We start from the raw sequence: 22,928 nt of genomic DNA on the forward strand, positions 1-22,928 counted from the left end.
CCTGCACTGAGCTCCCTGTAGTGGTGACTGTATAAATCTGTATGTAGTGAGCTCCCTCTAGTGGTGACTGTATAAATCTGTATGTAGTGAGCTCCCTCTAGTGGTGGCTGTATAAATCTGTATGTAGTGAGCTCCCTCTAGTGGTGGCTGTATAAATCTGCCTGCACTGAGCTCCTTCTAGTGGTGACTTTATAAATCTGTATGTAGTGAGCTCCCTCTAGTGGTGACTGTATAAATCTGTATGTAATGAGCTCCTCCTACTGGTGGCTGTATAAATCTGTATGTAGTGAGCTCCCCCTAGTGGTGGCTGTATAAATCTGTATGTAGTGAGCTCCTTCTAGTGGTGACTGTATAAATCTGTATGTAGTGAGCTCCTTCTAGTGGTGACTGTATAAATCTGTATGTAGTGAGCTCCTTCTAGTGGTGACTGTATAAATCTGTATGTAGTGAGCTCTCCCTAGTGGTGACTGTATAAATCTGTATGTAGTGAGCTCTCCCTAGTGGTGACTGTATAAATCTGTATGTAATGAGCTCCTCCTACTGGTGGCTGTATAAATCTGTATGTAGTGAGCTCCCTCTAATGGTGACTGTATAAATCTGTATGTAGGGAGCTCCCTCTAGTGGTGACTGTATAAATATGTATGTAGGGAGCTCCCCCTAGTGGTGGCTGTATAAATCTGTATGTAGGGAGCTCCCTCTAGTGGTGACTGTATAAATCTGTATGTAGGGAGCTCCCTCTAGTGGTGGCTGTATAAATCTGTATGTAATGAGCTCCCCCTAGTGGTGGCTGTATAAATCTGTATGTAATGAGCTCCCCCTAGTGGTGGCTGTATAAATCTGTATGTACTGAGCTCCCCCTGGTGGTGGCTGCAGACAAACACTAAGATTTTCAATTATTACAATTATTACAATCTATTGCATCTATATAATGTAGAGACATTACTTTCCTACATTAATGACCACCATTTTGGGATATAATTCTTTATAACTTCACTTCTAATAGTCCCAATTTATTGCAACTTAATTATAAAGTAATGCCATACCCTAGAGATATATTTGTTAGGGGTCTAACCTCCTGGCTCAGAGTCATCAGGTCACGCGGCTGTTTAGCTCCTTTCATGTGGCCGTGCTGTAGTTCTATGCACAACCAGGTGGTAAGGGGCGCCAGTGAGCAGGTAGATGATGAAAGGGGACACTACTCTTTTCAGCGCTTCCTCCCTTTCATACTTGGTATTTGTCGGGGGTCCCGAGGGCAGACCCCCATTCATAAAGTGATGGCAGATCCAACAGAATGTAATCACTCTATGAGATGAGAAATCAATAATTCATCAATTAATTCAATGAGTAATTGAAGCCTGGTACCTGAAATTCAGAATATTTTGTGCCACTGCCTTGCGATAAAAGCTGTCGGGTACAGACACGGAGTAGCTAACGTTGAAGTCCTGCCCGGTAATCACCTTCTCCGGGGGTCTGTCAATCCAGGCCATCTCCAGCCCTACAGGAGAAGATGCACATCTCTGATTGGGTGCCATGTAGTACCGCACTTCTCCTGTAGTGGACGCTGTGGCTCCTCATCTATGATCCTCCTTATAACCTCTTCCCATGATATTTAGTGATGGCACATTGCCGCAGTAATAAGTGTTGCCCGTCCTTCACATTATCCCCCTGCACAGCGATGCTGTGAGCCGCCTACTGCGCAGGGAGCTGTGACACAGACCCGTTGTGGTGATGATGGTCCGAGATCTCTGCGGTCAGAGCCCCTCCATCATCGTGACATGGCGTAAGATGGGAGCAGCCCTTGAAGGACGTCTATACGTACCCATACAGTCTATCATGTTCTGCTCATTGGGCTGGTCATTTGGCCAACAGTCGAACTGCGTATTATCCAGGTCGTGCCACGCAGAAGCCACCTGCAGAGAATGGAAAACATCAGCTCCACAGCCCGATGCCTGAAGCCACAGTCCCCCAAGTGACCATCGCACCTCCCAGCGCAGGACATTGTGAGTCCTCACCACTGCTCTACCCACGGACACTCACGCTATGGTCCACCTAGTGTCCACCTTGGGGCCACCTTGGCATAATCTTACAGGACATCCCACAGGTACGCAGCGAGTAGGTCCAGACTGAAAATGTCTAATTCCTTTTGACCACAATGGGTAACGGAATGGTTCAGGTAGACCCCAACTCAGGTGCTGAAGGCACCGGGGACACAACAAGACACTTTACTTTTTGGCCAAAGTATTTAGACACAGGGCTGAGGCAACAAGTAGAACATTTGCCCTGGAAAAGCTGAAATCTGACGAGTACGGGAAAAATCAAAAAGCTCTGAATGATCCAACAGGAGATGTTCTCCAGCACCAAAGGAAAGTAGTTACAACTTAGCCTTTAATCGTATAGGTTAAAAGAAATTGGGAGAATGTGCTCATATTAAAAAAGAAAACCCATAATTCTCACGCGTTTCGGGTAGAAAAACCATTAGTCAGCTATGATTAAGGATTTTTCTACCCGAAACACGTGAGAATTATGGGTTTTCTTTTTTAATATGAGCACATTCTCCCAATTTCTTTTAACCTATACGATTAAAGGCTAAGTTGTAACTACTTTCCTTTGGTGCTGGAGAACATCTCCTGTTGGACCATTCAGAGCTATTTGATAAGTGCATACTCCGGGCACCGCACCCAAACCACAGACTGGAAGTCTCCTGAGATACTTATCCCTAACACATAAGTGGTGAGCTGAATTGACACTTTTTCAATTTTTTTGTATGAAAAATCATCCATTTTTCATCCAGAAAAAAAAACCATACAATTTCAACAGTATGGTCATTCATATTTCATGTGTCATTTGTGTGACAATTTTTCACAATTTTCCATATTTCATCAGTGTCCGTTTTTATACATCCGTGCGCCATTTGCTTTTATACGGGATACAAGGGGTAACGTTTCTCCTTGTGTAGAGTGACATGCCAAGCAAGCCTAGCATGCCAATGTGAGGAGACTTTTAAGCCTTGCAATGTTCCTCTGGGAAATTAAATATCCATTGCAAGGTTTAAAAGTACATTCCATATTGTGCCCATTGACGTCCTCACTTACCTGGAAAAAAAGAATCAGGTGTGAACTGAACAAAAACGACATCTGCATTTGGATCAGACGTCTATTATCCAACAACCTAAAGGCCAAAGAGATCTTCAAGAATCAAACAGTGGAAGCATCTCCTAAAGACAAGTCAGTGTTGTAGGTGGTGAGCAAACTTATTTTTAAGGTTCAGATAATGGAACTTCAAGAAAAACTTGTGCCCAATTGCCAAGATGGAATATTCTGTTGATGTCAGGTTTCTTTTTATTCTTAAACCCCAAGACCAAAGTCAACAAAGCTCATAAGATGAATGACGCAAGTCAAGTTCTTGACATGAGATGAGGAACCTTCAATCATAATAGAAGCCAAGAAGAGCCCGATCCACAAGCACCTTCAGATGGACATGGTCCCTCCCAATGTGTCGTCTACGTGTGTCTTGTATCTTCAAAGTGCTTTAGCAATGGTGGAGGATGGACATTACAAAGGAGATGAACACGAGAAAAGTCTTGATGTTCCCGATGTAGAGTCGTCAATGTAGGATGGATATTGAGGAGAGGTGAACGTGGTTGGATCTGTCTTCTAGGAGTATAATTTCACAATTAGCATTCAACCTTTTATAATGACTTGTATCTGAGATTTAGAAGAGGATTAGCAATCTCAGAGGACACAAGAGCCATGAAAACATCGCTAACTGCTATCTCTGGTGCTTAAGACTAGATCTTTCATTTCTTCATTTCATTCGCACACAATATCGTAGAGCGTTGCACCAGGATTCCCGCTCTTGTGATGTAATTTCTTCTTTTTTGGGGGGTTTGGATGAAATATCTTAAGGAGGTATTCCCATCTTGTACATTTAAGGCATTTCCACAGGCTATTCTATAAAGAGCCCACCAATGGGACTTGCATTTTTCTCAAGATCGAGGCCCTGACGAGCTGCCGTCAGTGGAGAGAGGTGGTTGGACTTTTCATTAATTTGTATGGGAATCTCGACCACCTCCCCACTGGAAAGCTGCAAGCAACATGGCCTGGTTCTCAGATAGATGCAAATCCCATTGCTGGGGTCCGCATCTAATATATATTTATGGAATGTATTTATTTTATTAATGGCCTTCGGCTCGATCTTGATCCATGGCGACGTGATGGATGAACGCTCTGTAGGAGGATCGATCTTGTGCAGCCTAGAGAGGTCACCAGGGTCTTCTCCACTCTTATCTGGATAGTATCAGGCCATCAGGTCGCTGGTCTTCCTCTTCGCCTTGTTCCTTCTGTTCTTCCCACCATGATGTCCTTCTCCAGTGATCGCTCTCTTCATATGATGTGTCCACAGTCGTAGCTCGGTGATCCTGGCTACCAGTGACATGTCTGGCTCGGTGATCCTGGCTACCAGTGACATGTCTGGCTCGGTGATCCTGGCTACCAGTGACATGTCTGGCTCGGTGATCCTGGCTACCAGTGACATGTCTGGCTTGGTTTGTTCTTCTTGCCGTCCATGGTAGTGATAAGCTCCTTATCCACCACATTTCGAAGGCGTTGATTTTTCTTCTGTCTAGAAGCTCCGTTCCTACTGGTGCTCTAATAAAATCTCAGAATTGCAGTGAAGACTGACACTCTGGCTCTGAATCAGTTCACATCTACTTTATTATTTATGGTTTCCATGATAAGAACAGAGGAGGACATTTTTATTGCATTTGCTCCCAAAACTACTTCTCAAGATATTGCAGTCGCACAATGCACAGTAATAAGCAGCTTTATTGCAGCCACCTGAAGCTGAGGGAAATGTCCAGACAAAAGAACTTATTAAAGGGGTTTCCGGAGCTGAAGAGAACGTCTTGCGGTCACTTTGTAAATGGTGACAATGTGCATGCTGTCAGGATTCCCCTCTATTTCCAGCGCGAGTGGGGCGGTCACGTGACACAAGTGAGCCGACGAGATTCTCATCTCTCAATGCACTAGAGAAGTGGATGAGAATGTGAAGGCACGTGACCGCGGGGAATCCTGACTGTGTGCTTATTGCACATTGTTAGGATCTGGCAATTCACAGTGATTGCAGGAATTTCTTTGGAGACTGGAAAACCCCTTTAATAAATCCCCATGTGATCAGTAAGGCTATAGCGCGTGTGGCACGTGGGCACGTTCCTTTTCCACTTGGCACAGGGCGGCGAGCTGCTTCTCCTCTTGCCCCTACATGTTCTTCATGTAACGTCTCTATCGTTGAGATCTTTGCCTTATTTCGGGGTCTACCGTCTTCTCAGACTCCTTCTCCTGATTTATTCTTGGATGAATGTGAAGGAAATGCTCAGATTACGGTAAGTCTCTGTCTGTAATGAGACCACCGAGACAGTAAAGACTCTTAAGTGTGACATTAGGGAAAATCAGCGCTAATCCCGGCAGCTGCTCACTCGGGGGTCCGTGCTTTGGGATTTTTGTGGGCACGTAATAGGATTTAGTTGGTTAGGACAAATCTCTTTCTATTTTATATGGACATTATGGGGGGGGGTCACAAACAAAAAAATGCTTCATTGTTTGATGAATCCGGACAATGCATGTATTACATAGACAGCTAGTAAAGGGAAACTGTCAGCAGGGGTCCAGGACCCCTATAAACCGCTCCTACCGCCCTGAAAAGATTGTTCTAAAGTGGTCTCCATTAGTGGATTGTAGCTTCCTGAAGCTTATAAGTAGCTCTATATTAAAAACTCCAGCACCACATCATGCAGATGAAGGCTCAGGTGTCCACTGGGCGTGTCCAGGTCACTCTCCTCTGGTCCCGCCTCTGGTGCACTGATTGACGTGCATTCACAGAATGGACAACACCTGGCTCCTGTGCGGCGGCGCACGGTCAGAGTATGTGCCCTTGTGTCGCTCGCGCTGATTCCTAAGTGATCTCCACACCAGATTACTCTGCCCACATAACGGGAAATCCTCTGTACGTGCGCCTGTCAATCTGCAGACTGGGGGCGGGCATGATGAAGGCTGACCGGGACACTTAGACGCCCGATACGCCCTGTGGACTCTTCAGCCTTCATCTGCAAACGACTCTGAAGTTTTTCATAGTTTTTTTTATATGTACGGCACGATAAATGACTAATGGATGTAACGTTAGAGGGTCTCAGCTGGTGGTGGGAGCACCATACATTCTTCCTGCTGACAGTTTCCCTTCCCCTTGTGGAGGCTACTCCTCTCCATTTCTGTATTCAGCATTTTCAAAGCAAGGATCTTAAGGCTTGTTCACACGTTGCTTTTCTTTTATGGGTTTCTTTTCTCACCAAAAAAAAACAAAAAACCTGCAATGCACCAGCAAAGTGAAGGGGATTTCTGAAATCCCCTGAACTCGCTGCTTATTTTCTCCTTGCAGATTTGAAACGTTAAAGATCTGCAGCGTCAATTCTTCCAGCGTTTTTGTAGAGTTTTTCCCCCATTCCAACAAATGGGGAAAAAAAACAAAACAAAGCAAAAATGCAGAAAAAAATGCAATATTTTATGTAGCATTTTTCCTGCCTGTGACACATTATTGGTGCAGAAATGTCTGCTGCAAATACTTAACGTGCACATACCCAAAGGGTTAAATACATCACAGCAGACACAGAAACGAGTGAGAAGAATCTTTATTAACAACAGCAAAATGTCCTGATCTGACCAGCAAACCATAGTGACGTACAGCGCAGCAGGGCGACATATGCCGCGGTGATGTACAACGCAGCTCCTAGATCTGAAATGTGCAGCAGTCTGGTGACAGGTGAACGGCAGCGATGACAACTTAACCCTTTATATTTCCTCTTATATCACTGAGAGTGTGAAAGTGAATGGAGTCTGATAATCTAACACCCGTCTGCAGGTGATGAATATCAATAATGTCACCTGCGCTACACATATTATCTACATAGGACTTCATTTATGTAGGATTGCTATATACTTTTTAATTCAGAATGTCCCTCCTGTCACACCCCAGGATGATTTATTCTTAATATAAAATATCTCTTTGCAGTTAGCTCCATAGTCCTTATAAAAAGCGACAACCCTTCTGCATGACATAGAGATAAATGAAAAAATGTATCTGCTGCAGCCACCACTAGAGGGAGCTCCTTACTATTGATTTCAATGTAAAACTAGTATGTACTGAAATCCTAGGCTCCCCCTAGTGGTGGCTGCAGAACGAATCTCATCATGTGTCTCTGTATACAGAGATCTCCCCCTAGTGGTGGCTGCAGACAGAATCTTATCATGTATCTCTGTATACAGGGAGCTCCCCCTAGTGGTGACTGCAGACAGGATCTTATCATGTATCTCTGTATACAGGGAGCTCCCCCTAGTGGTGACTGCAGACAGAATCTTATCATGTATTATTTATTATTATCTTATCATGTATCTCTGTATACAGGGAGCACCCCCTAGTGGTGACTGCAGACAGGATCTTGTCATGTATCTCTGTATACAGGGAGCTCCCCCTAGTGGTAGCTGCAGACAGAACCTTATCATGTATCTCTGTATACAGGGAGCTCCCCCTAGTGGTGGCTGCAGACAGAATCTTATCATGTATCTCTGTGTACGGGGAGCTCCCCCTAGTGGTGACTGCAGACAGAATCTTATCATGTATCTCTGTATACAGGGAGCTCCCCCTAGTGGTGGCTGCAGACAGAATCTTATCATGTGTCTCTGTATACAGGGAGCTCCCCCTAGTGGTGACTGCAGACAGAATTTTATCATGTATCTCTGTATACAGGGAGCTCCCCCTAGTGGTGGCTGCAGACAGAATCTTATCATGTGTCTCTGTATACAGGGAGCTCCCGCTAGTGGTGGCTGCAGACAGAATTTTAAATATCTCTGTATACAGGGAGCTCCCCCTAGTGGTAGCTGCAGACAGAATCTTATCATGTATCTCTGTATATAGGGAGCTCCCGCTAGTGGTGGCTGCAGACAGGATCTTATCATGTATCTCTGTATACAGGGAGCTCCCCCTAGTGGTGGCTGCAGACAGGATCTTATCATGTATCTCTGTATACAGGGAGCTCCCCCTAGTGGTGACTGCAGACAGGATCTTATCATGTATCTCTGTATACAGGGAGCTCCCCCTAGTGGTGACTGCAGACAGGATCTTATCATGTATCTCTGTATACAGGGAGCTCCCCCTAGTGGTGGCTGCAGACAGAATCTTATCATGTATCTCTGTATACAGGGAGCTTCCCCTAGTGGTGGCTGCAGACAGAATCTTATCATGTATCTCTGTATACAGTGGTGGCTGCATGATGACAGCATTTTAGCATGTATTTCTATGTATTTTTACGTTTTGCACTCAGTTTATGAATTACTCTAACAGTTCACATCATGTTCACAATGAATAAGGGAAGGGAAAGTGATGTTACCATGCATGTTGTGGCATTGATACAAAGCTTAGATCCTTACAGTATAATACAGGGGAGACACGACACTTCACTAAATTCACTAATTATTTTGAAAAATCTGACAGACATCAAAAACACCAGTCAAGATATAGGAAACCGCTAGAATAAAGTGTTTTAGGAGAATTAATGATTTAAAGGAGTTTTGTACCTTGGACAATTGCAACTTGTAGGAAGATTGACAATAAGCAAATCAAAAAGTGCCCCGTCCTGTGAGGACCCCAGAGATCGGCTGTAACCTGAGGGGAACCCTCACTTCCCTGCAGCGCCACCACAGGACACATAGAGAACTACAGTGTTTATCAATGGATCATCTGGGAATTAGGCAGATAGAGTAATGTTAACTGGACGGACGCTCCGGGGTGTAATCCGGGTGGCTGATATAGTCATCTGCTTAGGAGACCCTGACCCTGATCAATGCCGTGGGCAGAGGAGTGTGAGAGCCGCAGGTGCAGCAGGGGCCCCGGACTGGTGACCCCGCAGTGCCTGAACTCGCGGGTGTGGGACCCCACTTTGCCACTTTTCCACAGCACTTCACTTTCACCCTTTTAAGCACACACCCTTATTCCGGGCCTCGTGGTTAGGATGGGGACTATTTCAATTTCCGGGTACAAGGTTTAGTCAGTTTTTCACTGTAAAACCTGCACTTTTTATTTTTAGAATCCACTGTGAGTCACCCTTTTTTATGTGTGTTTGTCATGAGCACTTTTCAGGGTGTGGCTCCTTTATAGGTTCCCTCCTGAGTGGTTTAGGGGGTCAGTGTGTGGCCATAACGTTTCGCTCGCCCCTGCAGATTTGGGGTGGCCGTCTAGGTGAATGCAGGGAGCACGTCCGGCTGTCCCCAAGCTTCCGATCCTTGACCCCTGCTGTGGCCTTGTGGTCCGGACGGATGGGGAAAGGAACATTGGGGGCCCTTCTCTGACTGAAGTGGGAAGCAGAAGACCCCATGCTTGTGCATCGTACACTGATATCGTAAAGATAAAATTGTCTAAAATGGAGGTTGTTCCACTACATTTCCCCAAGCTGGAATCTGTAAGGGAACATGGCAGCAGGTGTTTATTTTCTCTGCAGCTCCTCCGCAGGGGGAATGAAGTATTACACAACTGAACTAATTGGATCCTCCAGAGAGTCCACTATGGCTTAAAAATTAGAGGTCCCACTATAAATCCTGAAGAAATAGAGTTAGGATGTATTGAAGATTTGTATGACATAGATGTGGAGAACACCTGGACCAAATAATGTCTCCTACTTTATATCTACACCCCCCATTATTAGTGTGCAGGTGTAAAATCTTCAGTGGATCACCGTGAAAACCAGTCCTGCCTACATACATTGCCATGGTCACAGCAATTATTACACTGGACATGTATGGACGCTTGACTCAAAATCTTCTGAACAAATGTGTTAACTTTGAGGAGTAAATGTATATACGCTGCCTCCTATACAGCCAGGAATTGTGTCATTCTAAGGCTATGCTCGTATCACGTATGAACCCCCGAAAAAAGGGATTCGGCCATAACCCCTGATGGAGCCATTCACTATAATGAGTCCCGATAAAAATGACTCCATCTCCCTCATTATAGTGAATGGCTCCATCACAGGTTAGGATGGAGCTTCCCTTCTGGTGTTGATTCATTTCACTCCCATCCCATGACAGGGGTCCGGCACATTCTCGCCCCTAGTCAAATCCCCCCTTATTCCTTGCCCTAGTAGAAGAGTTGGCAAGGACAACTCCTGAGTTCTCCCTTCATTTTTCCGCTTACATTGTGAATCCTATAGAAGTAACACACCCTGTAGAGATTTACTCCACCCCTGGAAAAGTGGATAAGACCACCATGAACTCTTACACAAGGGCTGGAGGCCCCATAGTAGCTCCGTGCACCGCTGATCTACAGTAATCTCTCAAATACTTTACATGTGGGGCTTAATGGGGAACTAATGGTTCTAAAAATGTCAGAAGTTTTGCCATTTTTTTATTGGGGGTCCGAGGCAATAAATGTTCCTTGCTGTTTGCCAGTGGATCAGTCTTTGGGTCCGTGAGGTATACGAGGCTGTAGATCAGTGACCCGGCCTCTTTAAGGATGAGTCGAGGAGAGCCAAACACAACCGAAGGGCCACAGTGCTCAACGAAGCACTTTCTCTTTTGTTTTAGCAATCGCTGGGGGTCTCAGAACCAGGACCCTCACCATTCAAAACTTCATCGCTATGGCATTAATTGATGATGTAGATAGAAGGGATGGGGCACATAGCAAAGATCAAAATGCCCCGTATGGTACTTTATGAGTTCTACCACCCAAGACGAAGGGCCTGGTGTTTCTTGCTCCTCTGCGTCCATTCTTTGATGACTTTGTAGCAGTCACGAAAGAGTCTGCAGTCATATGTACACCCCTGACCAAGGCGATAGACAACACAGCTGGTACTTGTGGTCTCTACTGCCGACTACCGCAATGTCTACACCGACTAACCTATCAAGTCATATGGCCAACCCAACGGTCTGCCGCCATACAGTCGGTTCTTACGTGTACAGTCAGCAAAATGCACATTCTCTTCCTGAGATCAAACATATAAAACATAAAATACACATACAAATAAGGAAACAAATTGCCCCCAAAAATGCCATTGCTAAGACTTTCACTAAGCAGGTGGTGCCTGTACTGGGCATTGTCCTTGGAGGGTGGCTTTATGTCACATTACTGTGATACCATACAATACACAGTTATAAATACAGGGGTAGCGCCGGGGTGTCGGCGTCTGCTCGTACTGCTAGGGTACTTTTTCCGGTGGTAGTTGATTGGCGAGGTCCTCTAGGTAATAACTGGTGGTGTCGGTGCTTCTTGTGCTGTGCACCGTGGAAGGAAACCTGGATGATCGGCGTCTCCCACTATACATGAAGCAGCAGATCATGCTCTTGAAAGTCCTCCACATCTCCTCATCCTTGTACGAGTAGATAATGGGATTTATTACAGAATTCATCAGGGCGAGGAGAAGAAACCAACGCTTGACCTGCTGTAGGCCACAGGTAGTGCAGTTCAGGGCATCGAGAAGAAGGACAACCATCCCTGGGGTCCAGCACACGACAAACGCACCTGGAGATAGAAGACAGGCGGTCAGCAGCCGAAACCAGGACCAGATTTACGCACTGTCCATGGAAAATAATAAAGGGGCTGCCCTCTTGAGGACAGTTGTTTTTTTTTACTTAAATGCATGTATTTGAGCCTAAAAATTATTTTTGCAATTGGTTTTCATTAAACATTTTGCACCAATAGGGTTATGATCCTTCAAAGGTGAAAATCCAAGCTGTTCTGTCCAATATGGAAATTTGATGCAACATGAAAAGACCATTGATAAGATGGTCTGCAGCAAGTGTTCAGGTTCCCTACAGCGCCTCCATAGGGAAAATGAAGAATTACACAGTACCCAATAAACTCAATGGCCTGTCCATTTAACCCACAGACATGGTTCTGCAGAGAGACATGCTCTATCTCTACTTTGGCCCATACACGACGGTTCTGAACAAGGAGACCGCACCTTTTAACTCTGAAATTACAGGAAATCTGAAAATAAGCCGACCCTGTGTTGTACTATATGGAAGACAGAAGACATGAGATTCTTCAGATCATGTTCTTTCACGCTCTACACTTCTGCACAGCATGGAAGGGGTTAACATGACCAATTTAATTGACGGTTAAAGTCCTCGTTTCGGGTTTGCAGGACACACAACGCTCAGCTCGTCGCAGCTTGAACAAACTTCATTGCTACGTCCGGCCATGCAACCGCTGCTTTAATCTGAGCTCCCTGAGAAAAGGGAGTTTTTCCAGTTTCTGCTCTTTTGTATAATGACTTTGATGAAGAAAGCAGCAAAACTCTGCAGGTCCCAACACGAGGCGAGATCAACAGGCAGGAAATGACAGAACGTAAACACCCAGCCCACGAGATGACAGTGCGCTCCCAACATGCACAAAACCCGGCAGCTCGGTAAGAAGAAGAAATAAATGCAGAGACAATAACACAACAAAATATTATGTAATAATGTCTAATAAAACGTGGACGTTCCTCTATGGGCTGCTCTATGTCTCTGTACATGGTAAGTCAGAACAACTGTTTCATCTTGCCTTCTTCAAACCGAGCCATCAAAACTAGATTGGCAGTAGCCCCTCCAACTGGCTGTCTGAAGAGGGCAGTTCGCTTGTTGTCCTTCCATGGACCACTATTGGTCAGTACTAATCACTGCATGCCAGGAACCCCCCAACATACCTGCCATGTACCGAGAACACCCCACAAGACCCGCTGTATACGGGGAACCCCCCACAAGACCCGCCGTATACCGGGAACCCCCCACAAGACCTGCCATATACTGAGAACACCCCATAAGACCTGCTGTATACCAGGAACCCCCCACAAGACCCGTAATATACCGGGAACTCCCCACAAGACCTGCCGTATACCAGGAACACCCCACAAGACCTGCCGTATACCGAGAACACTCCACAAGACCTGCCATATACTGAGAACACCCCACAAGACCTGCCATGTACCGAGAACACCCTATAAGACCCATCGTATACGGGGAACCCCCTACAAGACCTGCCGTATACCAGGAACCCCCCACAAGACCTGCCATATACTAGGAACACCCCACAAAACCCACCATATACTGGGAACACCAAATAAGACGTGCCGTATACTAGGAACTCGCCACAAGACCCTCCATATACCAGGAACATTCCATAAGACCCAATGTATACTGAGAACCCCCCGTGACTGCGGTATACTGGGAACACCAAATAAGACCTGCCATACAGAAGACATGCCATACTCTGGAAACACCCCACAAGACCCGCCTTTTACTGGGAACACCCTAAAAAAAACTGTCGTATACCAAGAACACCCCACCAGACCCACTGTATACTGGGAACACCCCAAAAGACCTGCCATATCCTGGGAACCCTCTACAAGACCTGCTGTATACTGGGAACCCCCACAAGACCTGCCATATACTGGGAACACCAAATAAGATCTGCCGTATACCGAGAACACCCCACAAGAGCCGACGTATACTGAGAACACTCCCCCACACACACACACACAAGACCTGCCATATACTGGGAACACTCTACAAGACCTGCCGTATTCCAGGAACCCCCACAAGACCTGCTGTATACCCGGAACACCGCACAAGACCCTCCGCATACCGTGAACACTCCACAAGACCCTCCACATACTGGGAACACCCCAGAAGACCTATCGTATACTGGGAACACCCCACAAGAACTGCCGTAGATCGAGAACACACCACAAGACCCGCCATATATTGGGAACACCCCACAAAACCCACCATATACCAAGAACACCCCACAAAAACCGCCATATACCAAGAACACCTCACAAGACCCTCCATATACCAAGAACACCCCACAAGACCTGCTGTATACTGGAAACACCAAACAAGAACTGCAATTTACCAGGAACACCTCGTATATAATGGGAATACCCCATAAGACCTGCGGCATACTGGAGACCCCACACAAGACCTCCTGTATACTGAGACCAAAAGACTCCACAAGACCCCCCATATAGAAGGAACAAAGGCCAGACTAGCTCTATACTGGGAACACCGAACAATATCCACCGAATACTGGTGACCCCCCACCGGACCTGCTTTATACTGGGAACAATCCTTTTTCAAAAGGTGTGAAGTTCTCAATAGCAACCAATCAGGTCAGCAAAACACAGCATGCATCGCAGATATTGTTCAATGTGTGGCAAACTAGAATTTATCTCTCAGTGCCAGACAGCTGCTACCAAGCCACGAAAATAATAAAATGCTTAAAAAAATACAGTGGATGTTTTCCACATAGAATGGAAAGTGCAAAGATTTATCTCATCATCTTTCATGCCTGGGGCTAGCATTATCACATGGGGCCTGCACTACTTGTAGTGTTAAAAGAGCTTCACGATAAGCCAAGGAAGGGATTCTTCACTGTACAAGCAGTCAGACATGTCAGCATGGGTACAGGGGACAGACCTGTTTGATATATGTCTGCAGAACCATGGTTTTATCTGGATTGTTGGCGTTCCGTCCCCCTCACCCCCATACTTTAAATAGGCGGCGGTCTGTACCGTCTCTGACCCTGAGAGCAGGAATAGAAGATAACACAATGTGAATATTCTGTTCTTTGTTTCATTTTAGTGCGGACATAAATGGCATGAAGTAAATGGCGGCCTCGCGTCACCCCCGTGTTAAAGGGGATGTCTGAGAGCAGAAGAAGGATCAGTTATAGGGTTGGGGGAACCCCTCCACTACTCGAGACCCCTAAGGACAGCGATATTAAGGCCTCATAAGACATTCACATTTTTCTCATTCTTTAAAAAAAAAAATCCCGATTTCCATCATTGTTTAGTCCATGTGTCCGTTTTTACCATCTTGTCTGACAAAAGAAAAAAGCTTCCCCTCGCCATCACAGTCTCAATAACGGGCAGCACATGGATGGCGTCCGTGTGATGCCCGTGTGCTCTCTATGATGCCTATGATGCCCGTGTGCTGTCTGTGATGCCCATGTGCTGCCTGTGATGCCTGTGTGCTGCCTGTGATGCCTATGTGCTGCCTGTGATGCCCATGTGCTGCCTGTGATGCCTGTGATGCCTGTGTGCTGCCTGTGATGCCTGTGTGCTGCCTGTGATGCCTATGATGCCCGTGTGCTGTCTGTGATGCCCATGTGCTGCCTGTGATGCCCATGTGCTGCCTGTGATGCCTGTGTGCTGCCTGTGATGCCCATGTGCTGCCTGTGATGCCCATGTGCTGCCTGTGCTGTCTGTGATGCCCGTGTGCTGCCTGTGATGCCCATGTGCTGTCTGTGATGCCTGTGTGCTGTTTGTGATGCCCGTGTGCTGCCTGTGATGCCCATGTGCTGTCTGTGATGCCCGTGTGCTGCCTGTGATGCCCGTGTGATGCCTGTGTGCTGCCTATGATGCCTATGATGCCCGTGTGCTGCCTGTGATGCCCATGTGATGCCTATGATGCCCGTGTGCTGCCTGTGATGCCCATGTGCTGCCTGTGATGCCTATGATGCCCGTGTGCTGCCTGTGATGCCCGTGTGCTGCCTGTGATGCCCATGTGCTGCCTGTGATGCCCATGTGCTGCCTGTGATGCCTGTGATGCCTGTGTGCTGCCTGTGATGCCTATGATGCTCGTGTGCTGTCTGTGATGCCCGTGTGCTGCCTGTGATGCCCATGTGCTGTCTGTGATGCCTGTGTGCTGTTTGTGATGCCCGTGTGCTGCCTGTGATGCCCATGTGCTGTCTGTGATGCCCGTGTGCTGCCTGTGATGCCCGTGTGATGCCTGTGTGCTGCCTGTGATGCCCGTGTGCTGCCTGTGATGCCTATGATGCCCGTGTGCTGCCTGTGATGCCCATGTGATGCTTATGATGCCCGTGTGCTGCCTGTGATGCCCATGTGCTGCCTGTGATGCCTATGATGCCCGTGTGCTGCCTGTGATGCCCGTGTGCTGCCTGTGATGCCCGTGTGATGCCTGTGATGACCGTGTGATGCCCATGTGCTGCCTATAATGCCCGTGTGCTGCCTGTGATGCCCATGTGCTATCTGTCATGCCCGTGCAATGCCTGTGTGCTGCCTGTGATGCCCGTGTGCTGTCTGTAATGCCTGTGTGCTGCCTGTGATGCCCGTCTAATGCCTGTGATGCCCGTGTGCTGTCTGTGATGCCCGTGTGATGCCCTTGTGCTGCCTGTGATGCCCATGTGCTGCCTGTGATGCCCATGTGATGCCCGTGTGCTGCCTGTGATGCCCGTGTGCTGTCTGTGATGCCCGTGTGCTGCCTGTGATGCCCATGTGCTGCCTGTGATGCCCGTATGATGCCTGTGTGCTGTCTGTGATGCCCGTGTGCTGTCTGTGATGCCCATGTGCTGCCTGTGATGCCCGTGTGATGCCTGTGTGCTGCCTTTGATGTCCGTGTGCTACCTGTGATGCCCGTGTGCTGTCTGTGATGCCCATGTGCTGCCTGTGATGCCCGTGTGCTGCCTGTGATGTCTGTGTGCTGTCTGTGATGCCCGTATGATGCCCATGTGCTGCATGTGATGCCCGTGTACTGCCTGTGATGCCCATGTGCTGTCTGTGATGCCCGTGTGATGCCTGTGTGCTGCCTGTGATGCCCGTGTGCTCTCTGTGATGCCCATGTGCTGCCTGTGATGCCCGCGTGATTTCCGTACAATGCCTGTGATGCCCATGTGCTGTCTGTGATGCCCGTGTGATGCCCGTGTGCTGCCTGTGATGCCCGTGTGCCACCTGTGATGCCCGTGTGCTGTCTGTGATGCCCATGTGCTGCCTGTGATACCTATGATGCCCGTGTGCTGCCTGTGATGCCAGTGTGCTGCCTGTGATGCCCATGTGCTGTCTGTGATGCCCGTGTGATGCCTGTGTGTTGCCTGTGATGCCCGTGTGCTCTCTGTGATGCCCATGTGCTGCCTGTGATGCCCGCGTGATTTCCGTACAATGCCTGTGATGCCCATGTGCTGTCTGTGATGCCCGTGTGATGCACGTGTGATGCCCGTGTGCCACCTGTGATGCCCGTGTGCTGCCTGTGATGCCCGTGTGCTGCCTGTGATGCCCATGTGCTGCCTGTGATACCTATGATGCCCGTGTGCTGCCTGTGATGCCAGTGTGCTGCCTGTGATGCCCATGTGCTGCCTGTGATGCCCGTGTGATGCCTGTGTGCTGCCTGTGATGTCCGTGTGCTGCCTGTGATGCCCGTGTGCTGTCTGTGATGCCCATGTGCTGCCTGTGATGCCCGTGTGCTGCCTGTGATGTCTGTGTGCTGTCTGTGATGCCCGTATGATGCCCATGTGAGGCCTGTGATGCCCGTGTGCTGCCTGTGCGCTGTCTGTGATGCCCATGTGCTGCATGTGATGCCCGTGTACTGCCTGTGATGCCCATGTGCTGTCTGTGATGCCCGTGTGATGCCTGTGTGCTGCCTGTGATGCCCGTGTGCTCTCTGTGATGCCCATGTGCTGCCTGTGATGCCCGCGTGATTTCCGTACAATGTCTGTGATGCCCATGTGCTGTCTGTGATGCCCGTGTGATGCACGTGTGCTGCCTGTGATGCCCGTGTGCCACCTGTGATGCCCGTGTGCTGTCTGTGATGCCCATGTGCTGCCTGTGATACCTATGATGCCCGTGTGCTGCCTGTGATGCCAGTGTGCTGCCTGTGATGCCCATGTGCTGTCTGTGATGCCCGTGTGATGCCTGTGTGCTGCCTGTGATGCCCGTGTGCTCTCTGTGATGCCCATGTGCTGCCTGTGATGCCCGCGTGATTTCCGTACAATGCCTGTGATGCCCATGTGCTGTCTGTGATGCCTGTGTGATGCACGTGTGCTGCCTGTGATGCCCGTGTGCCACCTGTGATGCCCGTGTGCTGTCTGTGATGCCCATGTGCTGCCTGTGATACCTATGATGCCCGTGTGCTGCCTGTGATGCCCGTGTGCTGCCTGTGATGCCCATGTGCTGCCTGTGATACCTATGATGCCCGTGTGCTGCCTGTGATGCCAGTGTGCTGCCTGTGATGCCAGTGTGCTGCCTGTGATGCCCATGTGCTGCCTGTGATTCCCATGTGCTGCCTATGATGCCCATGTGCTATCTGTCATGCCCGTGCGATGCCTGTGTGCTGCCTGTGATGCCCGTGTGCTGTCTGCGATGCCTGTGTGCTGCCTGTGATGCCCGTCTAATGCCTGTGATGCCCGTGTGCTGTCTGTGATGCCCGTGTGATGCCCATGTGCTGCCTGTGATGCCCATGTGATGCCCGTGTGCTGCCTGTGATGCCCGTGTGCTGTCTGTAATGCCCGTGTGCTGCCTGTGATGCGCATGTGCTGCCTGTGATGCCCGTATGATGCCTGTGTGCTGTCTGTGATGCCCATGTGCTGTCTGTGATGCCCATGTGCTGCCTGTGATGCCCGTGTGATGCCTGTGTGCTGCCTGTGATGTCCGTGTTCTGCCTGTGATGCCCGTGTGCTGTCTGTGATGCCCATGTGTTGCCTGTGATGCCCGTGTGCTGCCTGTGATGTCTGTGTGCTGTCTGTGATGCCCGTATGATGCCCATGTGAGGCCTGTGATGCCCGTGTGCTGCCTGTGCGCTGTCTGTGATGCCCATGTGCTGCATGTGATGCCCGTGTACTGCCTGTGATGCCCATGTGCTGTCTGTGATGCCCGTGTGATGCCTGTGTGCTGCCTGTGATGCCCGTGTGCTCTCTGTGATGCCCATGTGCTGCCTGTGATGCCCGCGTGATTTCCGTACAATGCCTGTGATGCCCATGTGCTGTCTGTGATGCACGTGTGCTGTCTGTGATGCCCGTGTGCCACCTGTGATGCCCGTGTGCTGTCTGCGATGCCCGTGATGCCCGTGTGCTGTCTGTGATGCCCGTGTGATGCCTGTGTGCAGCCTGTGATGCCCGTGTGCTCTCTGTGATGCCTGTGTGCTGTCTGTGATGCCCGTGTGCTGTCTGTGATGCCCATGTGCTGCCTGTGATGCCCGTGTGATGCCTATGTGCTGCCTGTGATGCCCGTGTGCTGCCTGTGATGCCCGTGTGCTGCCTGTGTTGCCCGTGTGCTGCCTGTGATGCCCGTGTGATGCCCGTGTGCTGTCTGTGATGCCTGTGATGCCCGTGTGCTGTCTGTGATTCCCATGTGATGCCTGTGTGATGCCCGTGATGCCCATGTGCTGCCTGTGATGCCCGTGTGCCGCCTGTGATGCCCGTGTGATGCCCATGTGCTGCCTGTGATGCCTGTGTGATGCCCATGTGCTGCCTGTGATGCCCGTGTGCTGCCTGTGATGCCCGTGTGATGCCCGTGTGCTGTCTGTGATGCCTGTGATGCCCGTGTGCTGTCTGTGATTCCCATGTGATGCCTGTGTGCTGCCCGTGATGCCCATGTGCTGCCTGTGATGCCCGTGTGCCGCCTGTGATGCCCGTGTGCTGTCTGTGATGCCCGTGTGCTGCCTGTGTGATGCCCATGTGCTGCCTGTGATGCCCGTGTGCTGTCTGTGATGCCCGTGTGCTGCCTGTGATGCCCGTGTGCTGCCTGTGATGCCCTTGTGATCTCCGTGTGCTGTCTGTGATGCCCGTGTGCTGCCTGTGGTGCCCGTGTAATGCCTGTGATGCCCATGTGATGTCTGTGATTCCCGTATGATGCCCGTGTGATGCCCGTGTGCTGCTTGTGATGCCCATGTGCTGCCTGTGATGCCCGTGTGCTGCCTGTGATGCCCGTGTGCTGTCTGTGATGCCCATGTGCTGCCTGTGATGCCCGTGTGTTGCCTGTGATGTCTGTGTGCTGTCTGTGATGCCAGTATGATGCCCATGTGAGGCCTGTGATGCCCGTGTGCTGTCTGTGATGCCCGTGTGCTGCCTGTGATGCCTGTGTGATGCCCATGTGCTGCCTGTGATGCCTGTGTGATGCCCATGTGCTGCCTGTGATGCCCGTGTGCTGCCTGTGATGCCAGTGTGCTGCCTGTGGTGCCCGTGTGCTGCCTGTGGTGCCCGTGTAATGCCTGTGATGCCCATGTGATGTCTGTGATTCCCGTATGATGCCCGTGTGATGCCCGTGTGCTGCTTGTGATGCCCATGTGCTGCCTGTGATGCCCGTGTGCTGCCTGTGATGCCCGTGTGATGACCGTGTGATGCCCGTGTGCTGCCTGTGATGCCCGTGTGCTGCCTGTGATGCCCGTGTGCTGCCTATGATGCCCGTGTGCTGCCTGTGATGCCTGTGTGCTGCCTGTGATGCCCGTGTGATGCCTGTGTGCTGCCTGTGATGCCTGTGTGCTGCCTGTGATGCCCGTGTGCTGCATGTGATGCCCGTGTAATGCCTGTGATGCCCGTGTAATTTCCGTGTGCTGCCTGTGATGCCCGTGTGATTCCCCTGTGCTGCCTGTGATGCCCGTGTGCTGCCTGTGATGCCTGTGTGCTGCCTGTGATGCCCGTGTGATGCCTGTGATGCCCGTGTGATGCCCGTGTGCTGCCTGTGATGCCCATGTGATGCTCGTTTGCTGCCTATAATGCCCGTGTGCTGCCTGTGGTGTCCGTGTGATGTCCATGTGCTGCGTGTGATGCCTGTGTGATGCCCATGTGCTGCCTGTGCTGCCTGTGTGATGCCCATGTGCTGTCTGTGATGCCCGTGTGCTGTCTGTGATGCCCATGTGCTGCCTGTGATGCCCGTGTGCTGCCTGTGATGCCCGTGTGCTGCCTGTGATGCCCGTGTGCTGTCTGTGATGCCCATGTGCAGCCTGTGATGCCCGTGTGCTGCCTGTGATGTCTGTGTGCTGTCTGTGATGCCAGTATGATGCCCATGTGCTGCCTGTGATGCCTGTGTGATGCCCATGTGCTGCCTGTGATGCCCGTGTGCTGCCTGTGATGCCAGTGTGCTGACTGTGGTGCCCGTGTGCTGTCTGTGGTGCCCGTGTAATGCCTGTGATGCCCATGTGATGTCTGTGATTCCCGTATGATGCCCGTGTGATGCCCGTGTGCTGCTTGTGATTCCCATGTGCTGCCTGTGATGCCCGTGTGCTGCCTGTGATGCCCGTGTGATGCCCGTGTGCTGCCTGTAATGCCCGTGTGCTGCCTGTGATGCCCGTGTGCTGCCTATGATGCCCGTGTGCTGCCTGTGATGCCTGTGTGCTGTCTGTGATGCCTGTGTGCTGCCTGTGATGCCCGTGTGATGCCTGTGTGCTGCCTGTGATGCCCGTGTGCTGCATGTGATGTCCGTGTAATGCCTGTGATGCCCGTGTAATGCCTGTGATGCCCGTGTGATGCCCGTGATGCCCATGTGCTGCCTGTGATGCCCGTGTGCCACCTGTGATGCCCGTGTGCTGTCTGTGATGCCTGTGATGCCTGTGTGATGCCCATGTGTTGCCTGTGATGCCCGTGTGCTGCCTGTGATGCCCGTGTGATGCCCGTGTGCTGTCTGTGATGCCCGTGTAATGCCTGTGATGCCCGTGTGCTGTCTGTGATGCCCATGTGATGCCCGTGTGCTGTCTGTGATGCCCTTGTGATCTCCGTGTGCTGTCTGTGATGCCCATGTGCTTCCTGTGGTGCCCGTGTCATGCCTGTGATGCCCATGTGCTGTCTGTGATTCCCATGTGATGCCTGTGATGCCCGTGTGCTCTCTGTGATGCCCGTGTGATGCCCGTGTGCTGCCTGTGATGCCCGTGTGATTCCCCTGTGATGCCCGTGTGCTGCCTGTGATCTGCCTGTGATGCCTGTGTGCTGCCTGTGATGCCCGTGTGATGCACGTGTGATGCCCGTGTGCTGCCTGTGATGCCCGTGTGCTGCCTGTGGTGTCCGTGTGATGTCCATGTGCTGTGTGTGATGCCCGCGTAATGCCTGTGATGCCCGTGTGCTGTCTGTGATTCCCGTGTGATGCCTGTGTGATGCCTGTGATGCCCATGTGCTGCCTGTGATGCCCGTGTGATGCCTGTGTGCTGCATGTGATGCCTGTGTGCTGCCTGTGATGCCCGTGTGATGCCTGTGATGCCCGTGTGATGCTTGTGTGCTGCCTGTGATGCCCGTGTGATGCCTGTGTGCTGCCTGTGATGCCCGTGTGATGACTGTGATGTGTGGCACCCCAGGGGTCCGGTTGCCACAGTGGCATTGCCTCCCTCACAAGAGGTGATGCCATGCCTGGAAGCAAGCAGGGGTCCCCTAGTCAGGTATACTAACATGCAACACGTTCCTGGCTCCAAACCAGCAAGGGGAGCTCCTCCCCTTAGCAACTGGGATCTGGGGGCGGGGTTAGTGACACTTAGTGTGAGGAGTTGAAGTCAGGACGTCGACCAGAGAGGAGCTGGGGAGTGGAGCTGCGCGGCAGCTCACCCCAGAAGGAACTAACACAGAGGAACCGGACACCGCAGTCCGAGGCTGTGGGGCACTGAAGGCCCAGCAGCAGAAACCGGAGGGCAAAGAGATTAGTGGAAAGGGAAGGCCTCCAACTTCACCTGGCAAGGAGGATTCCTTGCTTGTTTCCAGGCTGCCCAGACTTCCACTTCTAGACAGTACCCTAATCCCGGTTTGACTAATCACCACCAGTAAATATAAGAGGAAACCCCCATTAAGTTGTGGACTGATTATTGCTGCGCCATCAACCCCTGCACTACAACGCCCAGCACAACCTACAACATCTACACTGCCCTGGAGCTAAGCTCTACCTGTGGAGAGCCACACCATCCCTGCTGCAGTAACATCAGCTCCAGGACCTGCTCCGCAGCGGCGGCTCCCCTAGCAGCATACCACAGGTGGCGTCACGAACTTTGTACATAAAAACGATTAAATCCCCTTTTTACTAACTGCCCTGGGTCACGGATCGGGTCACCGCCACTGTGACATCTCCCCTAGAAACGACTGGCCCGGCACCAAGTACCCCACGGCCCAGGGGGCGCGTCAACTTGGCGTCACGAACAGGATTCACG

At 50.3% G+C, this 22,928-nt stretch overlaps 2 protein-coding genes across 2 annotated transcripts in view; both read right to left on the bottom strand.

Moving 5' to 3' along the window:
- The window catches only part of LOC141157720 (atrial natriuretic peptide receptor 1-like), a 127,099-nt gene extending 123,965 nt beyond the window's left edge, over positions 1–3,134 (bottom strand). The window contains exons 1-4 of the mRNA XM_073645266.1: positions 3,093–3,134; positions 1,820–1,910; positions 1,363–1,495; positions 1,200–1,302 (exon numbers count right to left, since the gene is read on the bottom strand). Coding sequence (XP_073501367.1) covers positions 1,200–1,302; positions 1,363–1,495; positions 1,820–1,910; positions 3,093–3,134 — 369 coding nt within the window. The remainder of the gene's footprint in view (positions 1–1,199; positions 1,303–1,362; positions 1,496–1,819; positions 1,911–3,092) is intronic.
- A 3,527-nt stretch (positions 3,135–6,661) lies between these two features.
- The window catches only part of LPAR3 (lysophosphatidic acid receptor 3), a 165,195-nt gene continuing 148,928 nt past the window's right edge, over positions 6,662–22,928 (bottom strand). The window contains exon 3 of the mRNA XM_073644017.1: positions 6,662–11,556. Coding sequence (XP_073500118.1) covers positions 11,234–11,556 — 323 coding nt within the window. The 3' untranslated portion in view covers positions 6,662–11,233. The remainder of the gene's footprint in view (positions 11,557–22,928) is intronic.

This window comes from Phyllobates terribilis, unplaced genomic scaffold (genome assembly GCF_046119375.1).
Source record: "Phyllobates terribilis strain yellow unplaced genomic scaffold, ASM4611937v1 Scaffold_8__6_contigs__length_399053987, whole genome shotgun sequence".
NCBI lineage: Eukaryota > Metazoa > Chordata > Amphibia > Anura > Dendrobatidae > Phyllobates > Phyllobates terribilis.